The 20,531-nt window shown below is 37.5% G+C and overlaps 1 protein-coding gene across 1 annotated transcript in view; it reads left to right on the forward strand.

Moving 5' to 3' along the window:
* The window catches only part of exoc4 (exocyst complex component 4), a 280,178-nt gene that overhangs the window by 18,949 nt on the left and 240,698 nt on the right, over positions 1-20,531 (forward strand). The window contains exons 5-8 of the mRNA XM_061715202.1: positions 5,768-5,877; positions 8,292-8,383; positions 8,515-8,669; positions 18,668-18,848. Coding sequence (XP_061571186.1) covers positions 5,768-5,877; positions 8,292-8,383; positions 8,515-8,669; positions 18,668-18,848 — 538 coding nt within the window. The remainder of the gene's footprint in view (positions 1-5,767; positions 5,878-8,291; positions 8,384-8,514; positions 8,670-18,667; positions 18,849-20,531) is intronic.

Genomic DNA, 20,531 nt, shown 5'->3' on the forward strand with positions numbered 1-20,531 from the left:
ATTTTTCGATACAAAAACGTCACGATACGTGTCGTGGAGGTGACAAACTGTATCACGATATTGGGTTATTAATATTAATCTATTGTGTTTACTAGTAACGCGCATCCGACCGCGACCGCGGCCGCACGGACCAAAATCTTCCTCCGCTCAGAAGAAACTAGTTCCGTTTTGGTCCCGATCACGGGACTCTTGCGGGGTTTTGAGCTCTGAACCTTTACTTATGTAAGGCTGGTGTAGAGTTAAGCCTTACCTTATTAAATTAAACCTTTTTGGGGTGGTGAGTAGGATAAACACGGGGAAACTTCTGCTGAGTTCCAGTGTACTTTAATGTCCCTAAACAGTGTAGGATTTTAGAACATCAACACAGCACCTAGTGCCGTACTGTGGCGTATCACTCCACCCAATCTAAAACAGACTAATCACTACAGATAAACTGACTAGTGTCATTATAGTCCCTGATTTACATCAGAATATAAAGAATATATTTATAAAATAATGAACCCTGAATTACCAAAATAACCTTAACAAAAATAAATCTCCTCTTACACTTATAAGTTGAGCACGAATCAATCTTTTTTATGATGTAAAATTGTATATATTTATTTACTTTTATTTATTTATTTAATTTTAGTTGTTACATTTCTGGAAAAGAAAAAAGTCAAATCATACATGAGAGAAACTATTCAGTTTGTGGCTAAATATTTGTACTTGTATGAAACTGAAGATGCATAATGCAAACCTGACATTTACTTTTAGTTCAGTTTGTGGAAAATGGTTGGCCTGGCTTTCTCTTTAAAACTTAAACAGTTATAAAGCATTACAAACTGTAACAATAGGGCAAATGCACAGCATTGTTTTGTATTTTGTGTCTTTCAAATAAAAGACCAATTTTTTCCAGTCGTATGTTCCTCATTCAAGGTTGTTAAAAAAATACCGTTATAATATCGTATCGTTATCGTGACCTCAATATCGTGTATCGTACCGTATCGTGAGATTAGTGTATCGTTACACCCCTACATGGCATGCATCTCCTCAGGTTTCTATATCTATGATGTTATAGTTGCTGCTACTGTAGAGTACAGTATATGATTGTGCATTCATTATAAGTGATTTAATTACTTAAAACAACAAAGTAAAACTTGCCAATTATTTGCTGTATGGATAGAAAGACCATTGCTGTCAAGAGTGATTATACTTCTGTGACTTGCTCTTCTTTATATTTATGCAGCCTGCTTTGAAGCTCAAAAGGAATCAGATGAAAAGCATCCCTTTTTTTTTTATTGTTTGAGGAAAAACAGCAGTAACTGACACCAAACTAATTAGCTGACGTGCAATTAAAACACTGATGGGTGAAGCTGGAAAATATGAGAAAGTTGCACACAAGTTGCATTGTTTCGTGATTCCTGTGATATTAAGAGACAAAAAAACATATTTTCAGTCCAAGAGACCAGAAGGGAGACATCCATGTGACACAGGCGATGTTTTTAGGGTTCAAGCATATTTTTCAGTGCTCTTTTTTTCCTCAAAATGCAGTTCCAGTGTTAGATCGGGGCCAGTGCCTGACATAGGATGGGTTTTCTCTGTTTCAACCCCCCTAAGCGATGACTTTTGGCCAAAACAATTGGTGCTGCAGCATCTGGTGTTTAAAAACCTAGAGCCAGGTTAAAATTTGATACTAAATCTGATCTAATCCTAAAGGATTTAGTAAAAAAAAGACAAGAAAACACAGACTTTTAACTTTGGCATGAGGGTAGACACTGCAGAATCTGAAAATCACGACCTCATTCTTCTTTTAGTTTTTCATGCTGCATAATGTTTTATTGTTGCTGGTTGATGTTTTTAATACGACCAACGCGCCACATGGAGCAACATTAACAACTGGGGTTTTAAATTGAAATTCATAAATAGCTTTTTGCAGCTGCTTCTGTTAACATTGCAGAACGCTGACATGACATATTATACTGGTTGAAGTACGGCGTGCAAAAATAGTACCAGTTACTATTTGGAAATGCCGGGGCGCATTGCAAAACGACCAGTAATTTTGTTCTCAAGCACCAGTTGTTGCTCACAACGACGTCTATAAACACAGATGAGGTGGTTTGCAAGCTGAGCAAGGCAGAATTTGCTGAGATCTGTGTGTGCATTTTGATTTGATCTGAAGATTTTATTTCGAACATGCATGAATACAAAAAAGTAAAAAAATAAAATATATATATCCACCAACATCGAAACGGAGTAGGATTGAAGTAAACACTTGTCGAGTTCTACCCCTAATTCTTACATATAACAAGAGTTTCAATAAGCTTACTTATAAAACACACATAACCAAACACCCATACTTTAATAACGATTCAATACAGTGATATAATACTCAATTTTATGTATATATAAATTTAATCAAAATCAAAGCAAACAAAACAAACGCCCAGCATTTAGTTGTGCTACTATGTATGTATGTAATAATAGAAGTAATTATAATGTATAGTATTACATTATCATTACTTTACAATAATACTACAATATAATATACAGCAATTATATAACAATATACTTGAATAACTATATAATAGTTAGATATGTTATATATACTGGTTCATATATTTACCTCCAATTATATCCATAAAATTACTATAAATCTATATATCGACATATCTACATATAACTATAAATCAATATATATTAATAGAGATATAGATATATATAAACACTGTACGTATAATATAACTCAATATATCCATTTACATACCTACATATAACATATCTATATCCATAGTAGAAATCTACCGGTGTATATATATCTACATATATTAATAAATAATGTTGACGTAAAGCACTTTGAATTACCTTGTGTTGATTTGTGCTATATAAATAAACTTGCCTTGCCTAAATGTACATATCTACATGTTTATTCACATCTGTATTTTGAATAAAAAGTTTCTTTGTATCTTTTTTTTAAATTGTGATATGTTTTGACTTTGTTTTAGCTCCGTGTTCAGGCTGTTCCACAGTTTCATCCGCAGGTCGATATACAGAAGCTCTTGAGTGTTTCTGTTGAGAACTGTTTAAAATTAAACTGACCCCTGAGGTTGTTGGAGCCTCCTTCTCTTTCAAAAAATATCCCCTGTATATGTCCCGGTAATGAATTATTCTTTGCTTTGAACGTGCGTTCTCTCCACGCAGTGAAAAATCTGCAGAAACTCAGGATTGGTTTTGCTGAGACTTTCAGTATGACGTAATTCCAGGCAGAGGTGTCAAGTAACGAAGTACAAATACTTCGTTACCTTACTTAAGTAGAAACTTTGGTTATCTATACTTCACTGGAGTACCGGTAATTATTTTTCAGACGACTTTTTACTTTTATTCCTTAAATTTTCACGCAATTATCTGTACTTTTTACTCCTTACATTTTAAAAACAGCCTCATTTCGGCCTTTAAAAAAAAAACTATCCAGTTAAATTGCGGATAGAGTGAATTTGGTTGTGGTTGTTTCAGATGTTCTTGTCCAGTTTTGTTCTTACATCCGTTCCCTCAGATTCCTGCAACTAAACTTGGATGTACATTCCAATAAAGGTTAGGATAAATGATAACATGAACATGAAGTTTGACTTTTTGCACCATTACAATACTTATAGGCAACTAGTCATCATATCTGCTGCTCTCTGAAACACATGTTAATGCTCAATAGTACACATATATGCTTCTTTAATATATTTGCATTATACTAAGATACATTCATTTTCAATGGCTTTTGTCCTTAATGGCTTTTTCCCCCTTACATTACTTTTATTTTTATACTTTAAGTAGTTTTGAAACCAGTACTTTTATACTTTTACCTGAGTAAAAAACTTGAGTTGATACAGGAGTATTTTTAAACTCTAGTATCTATACTTCTACCTGAGTAATGAAAGTGAATACTTTTGACACCTCTGATTCCAGGGCTGTTTATCTGTGGAGGCCGGTCCAAGTGTTGAACCAGCACCTGGTGGAGAAGGAGAATATTAGATTAACTGCGACCTGAGCGCCAGGTTCATGACGTGCCTGTATAAGTTACTGGCTCTGCACACGCCGTCGTTGCTTTAGCTTTCTGCAGGAGCTTCAGCGTAAGCGTTTGTTTGCGCTATTACACATGTGTGTGCATGTGTGTGAGGTGGTGCAATAATTATGGTGGCAATGGGTTGGTGAGGCGCGGTGATTTATTACCAAGGGTCAGCTTGTGACAGGTCCTGGCTTTCCTGTATTGGGCTGCCTCTAACAACATGCCACCCTCCATACAACCCACTCACTTAGCAGGCACACTGTGTTTGTACCGCCCAACTCAAAGGACCTGGATTGCTTATAGCTCAAGCTTGATAAATGGCTCATTGGAAAACAGCACTGTTCCCTCCAAGCGGAGATGCAAGATGTTTAGTGGTAACACAAGACTATTTTTATTCATAAAATGGAGTTCGATTTTAGTGCTTTTTTGTTACTACATGAAAAATGTGTATTTCCGAAGCCTTTTTCCTGTAGATTTATCTTTCTCTTTAAGTTGTAATGCTATATTAATAAGTTGAGTACCAGTATTTATTTATTTATTTATTTAATTGGATCCCCATTAGCTGCCACCAGAGTGGCAGTTACTCTTCCTGGGGTCCACACACAAAAAAACATCACATAAGACACAATAAATCAACAAAACGTAAACACAATAAGACATCAACAAAACATCACATGAGACACAATAGATATCGTGTCTGACAAAACATAAAAACATAAAAACAAGTAAAGCAAACATACAAAAGCAATGCAAGACATAAAAGAAATGGTATAGGCTTCAAATTAAAACAAACTAAAGTACACTGAAACTAACCATCACAATACATTAAACTATATCCCATCTAATTCCCTCAGATGTAGATAACATTTGGATTCAAATTACTGTGTTTTTTAAACAGCTTTTTAAAACTTGCCTTAGTCGGCGCTTCAATAATCATAATTGGCAACTTGTTCCACACGGAAAGAGCCCAACATATTCTAGACCAGGGGTCGGCAACCCGCGGCTCTAGAGCCGCATGCGGCTCTTTAGCGGCGCCCTAGTTGGCTCCTGGAGCTTTTTAAAAAATGTTTGACCTTTTTTCTTTTTTTTCTTTTTTTTCCTTCCTTTTTTCCTTTTTTTTTCTTCTTTTTTTCTCTTTTTCTTCCTTTTTCCTTTACTTTTTAATCTCGACATTTTGACTTTTTCCTCGAAATTTTGACTTTTTCCTCGAAATTTTGACTTTTTTTCTTGAAATTTTAACTTTTTTCTCGAAATTTCGACTTTTTTCTCAACATTTCGACTTTTTTCTCAAGATTGTACTTCAACATTAATCTTGACATTTCGACTTTTTTCTCGACATTACGACTTTTTTCTCAACATTTCAACTTTTTGAAGTGCATAATGAAAAAAAAAAATCTTCCCCCAGTTATAGCTAATATAGAAACATGCAGCATGTGTTGCCTTCATTCTAAAACGTATACAAGACTTTTCATTTTTTGCGGCTCCGGACATATTAGTTTTTTGTGTTTTTGGTCCAATATGGCTCTTTCAACATTTTGGGTTGCCGACCCCTGGTTTAGACCTCCGGACTGCATCTGTTCTGGGTTTTGGTTTCACTAAAGAACCTCTAGTAGCCTGCCTGGTATTGTAACTACCGGTATGCTGATCTCTTACATAGGGTACTGTAGTTGTGAATACAGACGGTTTGGTTGTTTGCCATAATTATTGATTTATTTTTATTTCTCTTTACAGATCCATGACCAAAGACGCATCTCCGATGCCCGGGTTGGACATCAGCAGCCTGTCGACCCCCCGCAAACTTTTGGATTCATCTCAGTTTAGCACCCCTGGATCCAGCAGTGGTATGCTTTTAAGAGCTCATTGGATCGAGGGGAAGGGGGGGGGGGGTATTGAAGAGGGAAAAAGTAGCTTGTTAAAGATAATGTGTTCCTGCAATTAAAACGGCTTGCAGAGGAGATAAAGAAGTCGACATGCGGTCTTTACTGGTTGCACTGGAAGCGATTTGCGTGGCCTTTTAACCTGATCTTGTGTTCACTATTCTGTGATAGCAAGTCTTTACCATGACTGCAGCTTAATCAGTTTGCATATTGTTATGGGCAGTACTGGAGTTGAGGGGGGATGAGGGGGGATGGCATCCCCTCCTGAAATAAAAACAGTCAAAATCATCCCCCCTGTAAAACTTCCATCCCTCCTTTCCATCCCTTATGTCATTTCATCAATGAATGTGGTTTTACTGCTATTTCAACATTTAGAGTCATCACCAGAAAAATAACACCAGAAAAATAACTTATTTGACAATTTTCACCTGTTTCAAGTAAATTTTCACTTGAAATAAGTAGGAAAATCTGCCAGTGGGACAAGATTTATCTTCTTATTACAAGCAAAAAAATCTTGTTCCACTGGCAGATTTTTCTACTTATTTTAAGTGAAAATCTACTTGAAACAGGTGAAAATTGTTGTTTTTTCCAGTGATGAGTCTTGTTTTAAGTGTAATGAGATTTTTTTTACTAAAATGAGACATTTTAACTAGAAATAAGACAAATATTCTTGTTAAGATTTTGAGTTTTTGCAGTGATCCATTTTCCTTATCCTGTGAAGGACAGAGTCATATTGATAAGTTCAGAAAAGTGTTTTTTATTGTTGTGTTTTGATGTATTTGATGTAAGCCCAGTGGATATTTAAAGCTTACAGAAGGCTGCATTTAACTGCTGCTATGTCATTCCTGCAGTATTTCTGCAGGTGTTTTGGTCACTGCTATTATTTGTAATATATTATATTATTTGTAATCAGCACAAATTATCTGTCCCCATATGATAAAATCCACCATCCCCCCTGATTTCTCTTTACAACTCGAGTGCTGGTTATGGGTGTGTGTATTAGCAGTTCCTCTTACATACGTGCAACCAGAAATGACTTATTCAGTCGTTTCTGCAAAGGATTAAACGAATCAAAGATGCATTTTTCCAAACCTGAACATCGTAACATCCTCGCTTAACATCATAAGATACATCTCCCTCGCTAACATTGCAATCATCAGGTACCATTAGCCACCCAGCGTCTCTTCCTTCACAGCAGGGGGGCTGCATTTCTCACGCTTTGACTGGTAACCAGCACTTTAACGGAGGCTGATAATACAAGCCCAAACTGTGCTCAGAGATGTCTGAATCCTCCCGCTCGTAGAGGCGTACAGTCGGCACCGCATTCCTTCCAGGCGGTGCACAGAGGTGCTCAAACAAGAAGATAATGAAGAAAAAAAAAAAAGTTAATCCAGCAATAACTTGCCGTACCGTGTGTTTCAGAGTTTTTATATTAAGCCTGGCACTTTCTCTTTTTTCTGCCGCCCACTCGTGGCATTCGAAGATAATGACTCATCACTTTTAGCTCAATTGACACCAGGTACTCTTCACAACACTTTCATCCAGCCGCGTTTTCATGAAGTCTTAAACATTTTCTTACGCAACATCAAAACTGTTTTTGTTTTGTTTTTTATTCACAGCTCTTCCCACGTCACTATTTTGGAGCCGCGTCTTTATCTTTGACTCAACCTTTTGTTACTTACTCATCCCCGGCTCATTAGCATGCATAGTCATGTCGTGACCTCAAACACATAAAAATGCATAAATGGCTGAATTATCTGTAATACTTAATAGATATCTCTTAACTTCTCCCACACTGTGGACGTGAGAGTAAAAGCTCGACCACAGTTTCCCCCCACCACCACCGCATTATGCAAAAAGAAATCTGGCAATTAGCCACCATGAGGCGGTAAGTGCCTGTATACTGTCATGTTAACAACCATGGTCACGACACAGAAGCCGTCTTCCATCAGAGGCCCGGCTTGCCTTTTTGTCTAATAGCATTAGAGCACCTCATTTGTAGATGGTAATTGTCATAATTATTACACAAACTGCAGTTGGAATGGGTGAAAAGGGGAAATACAACCAAAGTCCATTAACTTGCCATAAACATTAACTCTGCTAACATGCTTTGATGGGGAATTGGAAGGCCCCATCTAATGGAAATTAGAGCATCACTCGATACTGCCATTCTCAATTTAGCCGCTAATGTGGCTAAGTCAGCTTCCGAGAGCTTGGGGGTGCAGGTCGGGGTGCAGGTGCAAGTGCTTAATAGGCAAGAAATGGAAGATTAGTGTGTATAAAAACTATGGATTTAGTTTTGTTTTTTAATGGATTTTGGTATAAACATGTTACAAGTACTCATCGTACGTGTTAATTCACGTGTTTGTCATCTTTAGTGCGAGAGGATGTCTGGGAACTCAACCAAGCAGATCTTTCTGAGGTGGATCCAGAGGAAAACAGCGCCGAGTTCATGGGCATTCTCATCAAGGTACTTACACAAGCACGCTGTAAAAACACCTTTTATCTTTTCTTTCATCAAATGCTTTTTGAAACATGTTTTTCCTTGGAGTGAAATTATGTTCTCGTCCATTTTTTTTTATTTTTTTTTTTTCCTGTCAGGCTCTGGCCAAATTGAAGAAACTTCCAGAGACCATTAAAGCCATAATGGATCGGCTGGAGCCGGAGCTGAAGCAGATTGTCAAGAGGTCTACGACTCAGATAGCTGACCACGCTTACCAGAGGGGGGAAAACCTGGCCCAGGAAAGCCAGCCCAGGTACAGCAACGTCCAAAAACACTGTGTTTTCACAAATTTCACAAGCTTTTTGAGTGTTAGGGCCAATCCCAATACACCCCCCTACTTTCTACCACTAGCCCTAAATAATGAAGCCACAGGCATAGGGCCCTTGTAAACTTCCCTAGGGATTGGGACACCACTTGCTACGTCACTGCGTGGTTTATGTTCGGGTACGTAAGCGACTGCGTAGTTACGTTTGCACATACGTCACACCATATCAGGAAGCCCAGAGATAAAAGCTGTTTTAATTTCCGCTGTAGCGCTGTTAATATGCCACTTTATTAAGTTTTAATATTGTAAAAGTAACCGTTAAGATCCCCAACCTGGGCTCAGTTTATCCAAATAACGCCTGTTAAGAAATTTGCTCCGATTTTTTTCTGAGATTTATGGTTCCACGTTAAATCGACGCAGAGCCTACGGCGTAGCAAAGATCCTCTATACACAAGATAGCGCATCACCGTTACTGCCAATGGTAGGAAATGGTCTACACTTCCGGTCTCCTAAGTGGGCGTGGCCGCCCCTCTCTCCACATCATTTTGGAACATAAAACACTAGATACAGTACAACTTTCTTCCAAAAAGACTTAAATAATAAAAATAACAGTATTATTAAGCAAAGAAGCAAGTTTTATTAGTTTTAAACTTCATTTTATCCGATGGGAAAACGATGAGAGCCAAATCTGGCGAGAGTGTGTTGCTCAGACAGAGACAGGTCTCAAACAAAGTTCATTTTCTCCTAATCTGTCGGTCTGAAAATGTCCATTTTGGTGTCAGAATGTTCAGAAGGTTTGTGGCTTTTGAAAAATGGGTCTTATATTTACTTAGGTTACTATGGGGCGAAGGAATTGGTAATAATCTGTGCTCACGTTCACTTTTCCCATAGGACTCAATAGACTCAGGACCTACTTCCTGTCTCCTAAAGGGGCGTGGCAGTCACGTGACACAGATACAGGAAACCGAACCGTAGTGGGCTGTCTCGTTTATTGAACGTCTCTGGGCGTAGTATGGCGCGCGTCGCCGCGTAACCTACGCCGTAGGCTCTGCGTTGGTGTAACGTGGAACCATAAATCAGCCTTTATTCTGGCGAGATCTGAAGATACAACGCAACAACGACCAAGCGAGTGATTATGTACATTCACTGAGTGAATATTATGAAAATAAAATATATATTTCTCGCTAGAAATGTAATCAAAACGCATTTTTATGCAGAAACTAACTCAAAATATTGATTTTATTCACTAAAAATTAGAAATGTCCGCCATGTTTTTTTGTTTGATTCAGTCTGCAAATGATGACGTAAAGCATTCTGGGAAATTTTCTCAGACCCCCGGTCAGCGAGTCAGGATCTGAAATCCCTCGCTGTGAAGGGCTAGATTCATACAGCTTTCATACATTCTGTTTTCATACAGATTCATTCAGCCCTAGATGCAAAGAGGAATAGGGACACCACTACCCTCACGGGAACGTGCAAAATTTAGGGGTAGTGCTGAAAAGTAGGACTAGGGGGGGGATTGGGACTGGACCTTAATCACTTGAAAAGAATTGAAAAAAAAGAGTAAAGCAGCAGTTTAATGCTTTGGTATTACCTTTTGGAAAAAGACTGTAATGAACCTTCCACTTGAGTCATACTGCTGTTAGTATTTTATTCTTGCCGAATTCAATGTCCCATTGCTGTTGAATAAAAAATGTGCCACTCTTTTCTAGTGAGCACTGGAAAGTAGGAGTTACTTTCTGCAGATTCTCACTAAAAACAAAATAGTGGACTGCATCAACACGTCCACGCTGCGTGCAGCGGGTCCTTTTTATGTATATTTACAGCCACAACAAGCATCCAAACGCGGTCTCATAGCGGCCGTAGTCAGACAGGCAACCAGGTGTGAAACACAGTAAGGGCCGGTGCCGGAGACAACACTCGCCTCGGACCATGAAAACAGATAGTCTGCTGCTTTAAACGCAGCCACGTCATGGTTAAACACACCCCAACACACATAAACAATCTCACACCTGCCCTAGAGGACTGCCTACATTTTCAAAAGCACGTCACGTCGGCGGCTGCAGACACACAGACGGAGGCGGAGCGCGGTCCCGAGAAGCGCAAGGTCTCAGTCCACTGATCTCGAACCATTTAAGAGGAACGACTTGTTTTCTGTCAGGGATGTTTCTCTGCAGCCTCGTCTGCGGTGTTTCTCCCATCGCCTGCTGAGACTCGTCTGACCTCGGTGCAGAAGGCCACCGCGTACTGCAGCTCATTCATGCTTCTGCTCCTCACCGATTGCTCCAAATCTGCCTGCATGTGCATATGTGTGCGCTTTGACGTTTTTGTGTGTGTGCGCGTTTGTGTTTGGGTGCAAACACCGCTCGATCTCCCCCCGTGTTTACTTCAATTTAAAGTCGGTGCTTGTTGCTATGGAAACTCCAGCCCGTGTACCACTTGTAGGTAACAATGGTCTTAAATTTTGTACACTATATTTTATAGCACTGCAGACCAGCAGGCAACACTTAAGAGCTTTATTGCTTAAACAGTAGAATGAGGTTTGTGTTCTCCTTCACCTCCTCACGAACTGAAGTGCTTTCTCACCGATTCCCTCTCTATCAACCAATGTTTTTAGCATCTGTCACTGATCTCTTGATTAGTTTAGTTCTGTTTACTCTGAACGAGACTAGAACTCCTATTTTCTTTGGCTTGTTTATATGAAAGAAATCAAATCTAAACAGAATGGCTTCAGAAGATTTATTACGACTCAATGCATCAAATCTGTTGATTGTGATACTTTGAACATTTCTACCTATTTCCATGCATGCAATCTGTTTTGAGTTCCGTTTTTGGCCTCAGCTGAAAGAGCAGCGTTCCTTTAACACCGTGGATCCCTATTTGCAGTCATATTTGACTAGGAGTGTAACGATACACTAAACTCACGATACGGTACGATACACGATATTGAAGTCACGATAACGATACGATACGATATTATAGCAGTATTTTTTTAACAACCTTGCATGAGGAACATATGACTGGAAAAAATTGTCTTTTATTTGAAAGACACAAAATACAAACAGTTTGTAATGCTTTATTACTGTTTAAGTTTTAAAGAGAAAGCCAGGCCAACCATTTTCCACAAACTGAACTAAAAGTAAATGTCAGGTTTGCATTATGCATCTTCAGTTTCATACAAGTACAAATATTTAGCCACAAACTGAATAGTTTCTCTCATGTATGATTTGACTTTTTTCTTTTCCAGAAATTTAACAACTAAAATAAATAAATCAAAGTAAATACATACAATTTTACATCATAAAAAAGATTGATTCATGCTCACCTTATAAGTGTAAGAGGAGATTTATTTTTGTTAAGAAGTTTATTTCATTATTTTATAAATATATTCTTTATATTGTGATGTAAATCAGGGACTATAATGACACTAGTCAGTTTATCTGTAGTGATTAGTCTGTTTTAGATTGGGCGGAGTGATACGCCACAGTACGGCACTAGGTGCTGTGTTGATGTTCTAAAATCCTACACTGTTGAGGGACATTAAAGTACACTGGAACTCAGCAGAAGTTTCCCCGTGTTTATCCTACTCACGACCCGAAAAAACTTTAATCTAATAAGGTAAGGCTTAACTCTACACCAGCCTTACATAAGTAAAGGTTCAGAGCTCAAAACGGGACTAGTTTCTTCTGAGCGGAGTTAGATTTTGTTCCGCGGGTCGAGGCGCGGTCGGATGCGCGTTACTAGTCAACACAATAGATTAGGGCTGGGCGATTTTGGACAAAAATAAAATCCAGATTTTTTTTTTTCTCTGAAAACCCGATTTTCGATTTCGATTTTTTTTGGTAAAACTACAAAAGACAATGGAATAAATTATTTAAAATATTTTATCTTTATTTTTAAAGAAAAATAGCAAACAAATTTCCCTATTGGGAATGAAGTGGAGATACTGTTAATCCTCCTTGACTTTGGTAAAGTGACAACATTTACAATTTTCTTGACCAAACAAAGATGACTAAACGAGCTCTGTCTGTAATGCAGCCAGCTGCAAAAAAGGAAATCGATTTTCTGATTTTCCTTTTTTAACATCGATTTTGATTAATAAATCCGATTTAGATTTAAAATCGATTAATCGCACAGCCCTACAATAGATTAATATTAATAATCCAATATCGCGATACAGTTTGTCACCTCCACGACACGTATCGTGACCTTTTTGTATCGTGAAATTTCGTGGCAACGATATATTGTTACACCCCTACTATCAACCAATGTTTTTATCAACTGTCACTGATCTCTTGATTAGTTTAGTTCTGTTTACATTGAACAAGACTTGAACTCCTATTTTCTTTGGCTTGTTTATATGAAAGAAATCAAATCTAAACAGGATAGCTTCAGAAGATTTATTACGACTCAATGCATCAAATCTGTTGATTTTGATCCTTTGAACATTTCTACCTATTTCCATGCATGCAATTAGGCCTGTGTTGAAAAAATCGATTTCCCAATTCTAAATCGATTCTCATATTAATTCCTAAAAATCGATTCATGTGTCTAAAGATCGATTTTCTTTTTTCTTTTTTTGGGGTTTTTTTTTTTTTTCTTTTATTTATGTATTTTTTTTTTCATCATTACATTACAACTTTTGGTTATTTTTTTGTTTATCCCCAAAAAAGGAATGTTTTGTTGGACACGAGAATAACTGTTGCCATGTTTTTGCCTTTAGATATGTTTAAAGGTATGAAAACATTAAAGTGTTAGGTTATAATTGCATAAATTGTCTATATTTCATTACTTTATATACTGTCTTGGGGTTACATTTGCAAAAAATGCTAAAAACCAAATGCTCAAAAATTAAAAACCAAAATAGACCGAAAATGCGGCCCTGGATCTGTTTGGTAATTCTGACCCACATGATGTTTCTGGAGCTGATTGGTCCTTACAGCATCATTAGCTGCCAATACTGGCTGTTTAATCTCAATATAATACTAGTAGTAATATTTTGCACTACAGTCATATAATTCATGCAACAGCTCAAAAAACAGTTTTAATAACACTAACACAAATCAATATCGGAATCAAATCGGATCGAATCAAATCTTGATAATCGATTCTGAATCTTAAGAATCGGAATCGAATCGATTCTTGACATTTGAATCGATCCCCAGCGCTACATGCAATCTGTTTTGAGTCCCGTTTTTGGCCTCGGCTGAAAGAGCAGCGTTCCTTTAACGCCGTGGTTCCCTATTTGCAGTCATATTTGACTGACGTGCAGCCTGGTGATAATTTAATCCTGGTGTTGCTGTTGTCCTTCTGCAGTATTCCTGCTGCCGGTCAGTTAGCCGGGAACCGAGCTGCTCCTGCGGGTTCTGCCGCCTGTTCATCACCCGCGTGTGTCAGCTTCAATCCTGAGGGGGAAATGAGACACGAGTTCTCAGAGAACAGAAAATATGGATCGCTGGGGCCTCCGCCGGGAGATAATGAGAAAAACCGGGCTGTCTCCCCTCTGGGTTTCTGTCTCTACCTGCGCGAGGGTTCGGATCGAGGGGGAGATTGTGGAGATCATTCTAATTTACTGGAAAAGATGACAAAGTCAGGCTAAGTTTTCTCTGTGTGGATGTTCAAGCAGCTCCTCGCACGCATGATAAAACATAGTTTGACCCTCTCTGCCATGCGTCACTGTGATTTGTTTTTCTCGCCGTCCATTAACAACAACATTTACTTGATGCTACTGTGACAGTGTCTGGAGTGACACACTCGGGGCCAACAAAAATGAAACATCCATCTTGCTTCTGCATCATATTTTTTACCTTCTGGTTAAGGGATGGGCGGGATGTACTAAAAAATGTATCACGATCATTTCTGGCATTTATCCCGATAACGATAGAAATTACACTAAAAAAAAATACCAATTCAACTCCACCTTTGTAACTATAAATCTATCACCACATTCAGTCTTTGGAGCCAAAACACTGCTCTAAAAGATACTAAATACTACTAAACAACACCAATTAAATTGAATTGATAAAAACCAATTAAATGAGTCCACCTGGATTCTTTCTTTCTTTCTTTCTTTCTTTCTTTCTTTCTTTCTTTCTTTCTTTCTTTCTTTCTTTCTTTCTTTCTTTCTTTCTTTCTTTCTTTCTTTCTTTCTTTCTTTCTTTCTTTCTTTCTTTCTTTCTTTCTTTCTTTCTTTCTTTCTTTCTTTCTTTCTTTCTTTCTTTCTTTCTTTCTTTCTTTCTTTCTTTCTTTCTTTCTTTCTTTCTTTCTTTCTTTCTTTCTTTCTCATTTCTTTCTTTCTCATTTCTTTCTTTCTCATTTCTTTCTTTCTTTCTCATATCTTTCTTTCTTTCTCTCATTTCCTTCCTTCCTTCCGCAGAATCATAAATCAGCTTTACACAAAAACATCATCAACGGGAATTTATCGTTTTTACCACGAAATGACAAATTTCTACCATGGGGAATTTTTTTGATGGTATATATGAACGGTAAAATATCGCCCATTAATATTCTGAAGTCAACCTTCGCTACTTCTTAGCTTTTGGAGCTTGCTCTCCTTTTTTTTTTGCACCAATTAAAGTGATATTGGAAAACTTTGCAGCTTTTCACTATATATATGTATATGTTTATTTACATTTTTCTAAAGACGGATACAAATGAGATGCATACAGTATAAGCGCCGTACTTCCCATCCTAATCCTCTTGATCTCCTTTATACTGCTACTTTTTCCCTCTTTATTTTACTGCAGGAAATGACAGCTGGTATTTTTCTTCTTCACTCATTAATAAAGTGGATTCCTTGCTAAAGCAGAGCAGCTCAAAGGAAAGCAAAGAAGTTCTAATAATGGTGTAAAAAGACAGGAAAAACAGATATGCACCTCAGCAGAGGGGACCCGGGCTCCAGACCGTGAAAAGATTGCCCCTGCTGTCCTGTGAGTCGTAGTGGCGCGGGCAATGCGAGCCGAGACACTGTCACACTGTGAGGGATATTAAATAGTCTGGGTTGGGGTTGGGAGGGGAGGGTGTAAAGAAATATCTGCACCAAATGGAAGTTAAGTCCCCAATGCAAGCTCCACTTAAAAATGCTGGAAAACTGCAGAGCCAGACACGGTGGTGGCTGACGATTAGCAGGAAAGGGCAGTTGTGATATATGTGGCACTCACAGCTACTATAACACCAGGAAGAGACCAGAGGTGGTAGAATAGCCAAAAATTGTACTCAAGTAAAAGTACTGGTACTTCAGAATAATATGACTCAAGTAGAAGTAAAAAGTAGTCATCCAAATAATTACTTGAATAAAAGTAAAAAAGTACTTGGTGAAAAAACTACTCAAGTACTGAGTAACTGTTGAGTAACGGCTGATTTTTTTTTTTTTGAACACATCCATTCAAACAGACAAAAGTACAAAATAATCATCTCAGGCAAATTAAATCAATAAAATAAATTAAAATTAATAAAAAATAAAAAATAGCTTAAATTAAAATAAGCTTAAAGTAAATTCAAGTACTGTAATAAATAATAAAATAAATAAAAAAAAGAATAAAAAATAAATTAAGCACAAGTAGCACAAAATTTCCAGCCTTTGTACTTTTCTTTTTTTAACCAGGCAGAACTAGAACAAACATGAACTCATAGAAACTCTGTGTGTGTTTGAGTCTGTGTAAATGTGATAAAACATGCAAAAACAAACATTTTTCCCAAAGAATCACCCAGTGATGTCATGAGATTGACGCGTACGTGGATAAAAGGGATAAAAGAAAAGTAACAGCTCAACGTAGCCTAATGTAGCGGAGTAAGAGGAACAGTTTCTTCTTCACAAATCTACTCAAATAAAAAGTAAAAAGTATAGTGATTCAAAACTACTCCTAAAAGTACAACATTTCCCAAAACTTACTCAAGTAAATGTAACGGAGTAAATGTAACTCGTTACTACCACCTCTGGAAGAGACCATATAAAGATGGAGAGACACCAGGAACTGAGGGTACCGCTGTAGACGGAAGGTGAATTATCGCAGCACAAGAACAAGGGAATTAGTGGCACTAATACGAACTGAGTAAAACCGAGTAAAAAGGCAAACAAGAGCAATGAAAGATTGTATATTTCCTTGACAGGTAACCAGTACTGGAGTTGAGGGGGATGAGGGGGGATGGCATCCCCCCCTGAAATAAAAACGGTCCAAATCATCTTCCCTGTAAAACTGCCATCCCCCCTTTCCATCTCTTATGTCATTTCATCAATGAATGTGGTTTTACTGCTATTTCAACATTTAGAGTCATCACCAGAAAAATAACTTATTTGACAATTTTCACCTGTTTCAAGTAAATTTTCACTTGAAATAAGTAGGAAAATCTGCCAGTGGGACAAGATTTATCTTCTCATTACAAGCAAAACAATCTTGTTCCACTGGCAGATTTTTCTACTTATTTCAAGTGAAAATCTACTTGAAACAGGTGAAAATTGTTGTTTTTTTCCTGTGATGAGTCTTGTTTTAAGTGTAATGAGATTTTTTTTACTAAAAATGAGACATTTTAACTAGAAATAAGACAAATATTCTTGTTAAGATTGTGAGTTTTTGCAGTGATCCATTTTACTTATCCTGTGAAGGACAGAGTCATATTGATAAGTTCAGAAAAGTGTTTTTTATTGTTGTGTTTTGATGTATTTGATGTAAGCCCAGTGGATATTTAAAGCTTACAGAAGGCTGCATTTAACTGCTGCTATGTCATTCCTGCAGTATTTCTGCAGGTGTTTTGGTCACTGCTATTATTTGTAATATATTATATTATTTGTAATCAGCACAAATTATCTGTCCCCATATGATAAAATCCACCATCCCCCCTGATTTCTTTTTACAACTCCAGTACTGCAGGTAATCGGTAACTCAACTGTCAAAGTTGCACTTTGAACTCGCCCCCAACAAATGCAACCTGTGATTGTTCCTTACTTTAAAAGCCCTGTCCTTCTGCAGAAAGCGGGTCCATCAGAAAGTCCATACCAACGCATTAGTTAAGACGAGGCGACTGCAATTTTCAGTCTAGAGTGCAGCACTCAGATCAAGTGGGAGGTCAGTTTGATTTTTGGATGCGCTTTCTTCTTCAGCAGGAGTCGTTTAGTACTAATGAGGACGGCTGTTCGTCTGAGTCCGTGTTGGGAAGCCCACACGCATTCTGGACAACTGGCCTAGGTGTTTTTACTGGGTTATTACTGCAGGTGAAATGAGGTATCTGCCAAAGATGAAAAGAGGGAGCTGCAAAACCTGACTGGTCATGTAAAATGCGTCCACGTATTAATTTTGGGTCAGTTGTCTGTTCATATCTATTTTTTTTTATTCCCTGTTTATCCTTTGGATATCTCTGCATTGCAAAAACTCTAAATATTTGTCTCATTTATAGTTAAAATGTCTCATTTTTAGTCAAAAGAAATCTCAACAAGACTCATCTCTGGAAAAAAAAACAACAATTTTCACCTGTTTCAAGTAGATTTTCACTTAAAATAAGTAGAAAAATCTGCCAGTGGAAAAGATTTTTTTTTTTGCTTGTAATGAAAAGATAAATCTTGTCCCACTGGCAGATTTTTCTACTTATTTCAAGTGAAAATTTACTTGAAACAGGTGAAAATTGTTCAAATAAGTTATTTTTCTGGTGATGACTCTTGTTTTAAGTGTAATGAGATTTTTTAACTAAAAATGAGATATTTTAACTAGAAATAAGACAAATATTCCTGGTAAGATTTTGAGTTTTTGCAGTGTGGTTTTGCTTTTTGTCTGATTAAACTCTAGTTGACTGAGAAAAATATTAATAAAAACATATTGATGATACATATTGTTACTTATAGTATTGTTAAATTAAATTAATTATGTGACATCATTGTGTATGTAAACACTATTGTGTTTCCACTCAACCCACTACCTTTCAATCTTCCATGTAGTTCTTCTAACCTTTTGCTCACCTTCTCCCTGGTGTTGTGTCCGCTCTGCCGCCCTCTGCAGGCTGCTGCTGGAACTGCTGGAGCTGCTGTTTGAGAAGTTCAAGGCCGTGGCCCAGGCTCACAGCGTGGTGCTGGCCCACATGCAGAAGATCGCCACGCAGGGCCCGGGCCGGGCCCAGGAGGAGGAAGTCAAGCTGTACGAGCAGGCGGACGTCTCTGCCAAGATCCAGGCCGTGCTGCAGGTCGGTCTGAAGCAACACGCAAGATTTACACTGAAACAGTTAACGGGTATTCTTAGCAGAGGTGTTAAAAGTATTCACATTCATTACTCAGGTAGAAGTATAGATACTAGAGTTTAAAAATACTCCTGTAGAAGTTGAAGCATCAACTCAAGTTTTTTACTCAAGTAAAAGTATAAAAGTACTGGTTTCAAAACTACTTAAAGTATAAAAGTAAAAGTAATGTAAGGGGGAAAAAAGCCATTAAGGACAAAAGCCATTGAAAATGAATGTATCTTAGTATAATGCAAATATATTAAAGAACCATATATGTGTACTATTGAGCATTAACATGTGTTTCAGAGAGCAGCAGATATGATGACTAGTTGCCTATAAGTATTGTAATGGTGCAAAAAGTCAAACTTCAGAGGCATGTTATCATTTATCCTAACCTTTATTGGAATGTACATCCAAGTTTAGTTGCAGGAATCTGAGGGAACGGATGTAAGAACAAAACTGGACAAGAACATCTGAAACAACCACAACCAAATTCACTCTATCCAGATGGAGCAATTTAACTGGATAGTTTTTTTTTTAAAGGCCGAAATGAAATAGAGTAACGAGGCTGTTTTTAAAATGTAAGGAGTAAAAAGTACAGATAATTGCGTGAAAATGTAAGGAGTAAAAGTAAAAAGTCGTCTGAAAAATAATTACTCCAGTGAAGTATAGACAACCAAAATTTCTACTTAAGTAAGGTAACGAAGTATTTGTACTTCGTTACTTGACACCTCTGATTCTTAGGAGTTTTTGAAGTATTAAAAACTTGAATAAAGAAAAGAAAATCAAGAGATTAAATATAGATAAGTTGCGATTACCTTAATAATAAGATTTTAACCTAAAATTAACAGTATTTTAGCCTAGTAGAGCATTATTGCCCCCCCTATAGTCATCCCTTTTATGTCATGGGCTGTAATTCCACCTTAAAATACGTGGATTTCATGACCAACTTGGGACTGCACTGGTTTTCTTTTATCATTCATTTCATCGACCATGGTGGATCTTTTTTTCCTTTTCTGTTTATTGTTACCATTATAGACTAGTGGCAGTGTGATGGATGGCATTCTGTTCGTCAACAAAAAGTACTCAGACACAAAGGCAGGGGAGGCCTGATTGCTCGGATTAATCTTGGTTCCTTAATTGGTCCGTATTTATGCCCGGTTCTTGATCCCTGCTCCCGTTTGATTTGCTGAGGGAGACGAGCAGATGTTCAGCTAACCCTGCGTTGACTCTCGGAGGGAAATCTGTGACAGTTGTTGCTCTCAAAGTGATCGGTAAATGTGTGTGTGTGTGTGTGTGTGTGTCCAAGGTAATCTGTCCCTCCGCTGGGGGTTGTTAGATTTTTATTAAAAATATTTGTCGGAGGTGTTTTGCTTGGGGAACACGACTAATTCAAGTGTTGTGCTATTAAAGACAATGAGGTGCTTTGTCTTCTTTTTTTTTTATTTATTAAAGAAAAAATCTCATTACACTTAAAACAAGACTCATCACTGGAAAAAAAACAACAATTTTCACCTGTTTCAAGTAGATTTTCACTTAAAATAAGTAGAAAAATCTGCCAGTGGAACAAGATTTTTTTTTTTGCTTGTAATGAGAAGATAAATCTTGTCCCACTGGCAGATTTTTCTACTTATTTCAAGTGAAAATATA

This window comes from Cololabis saira, chromosome 23 (assembly GCF_033807715.1).
Source record: "Cololabis saira isolate AMF1-May2022 chromosome 23, fColSai1.1, whole genome shotgun sequence".
NCBI classification, from domain to species: domain Eukaryota; kingdom Metazoa; phylum Chordata; class Actinopteri; order Beloniformes; family Belonidae; genus Cololabis; species Cololabis saira.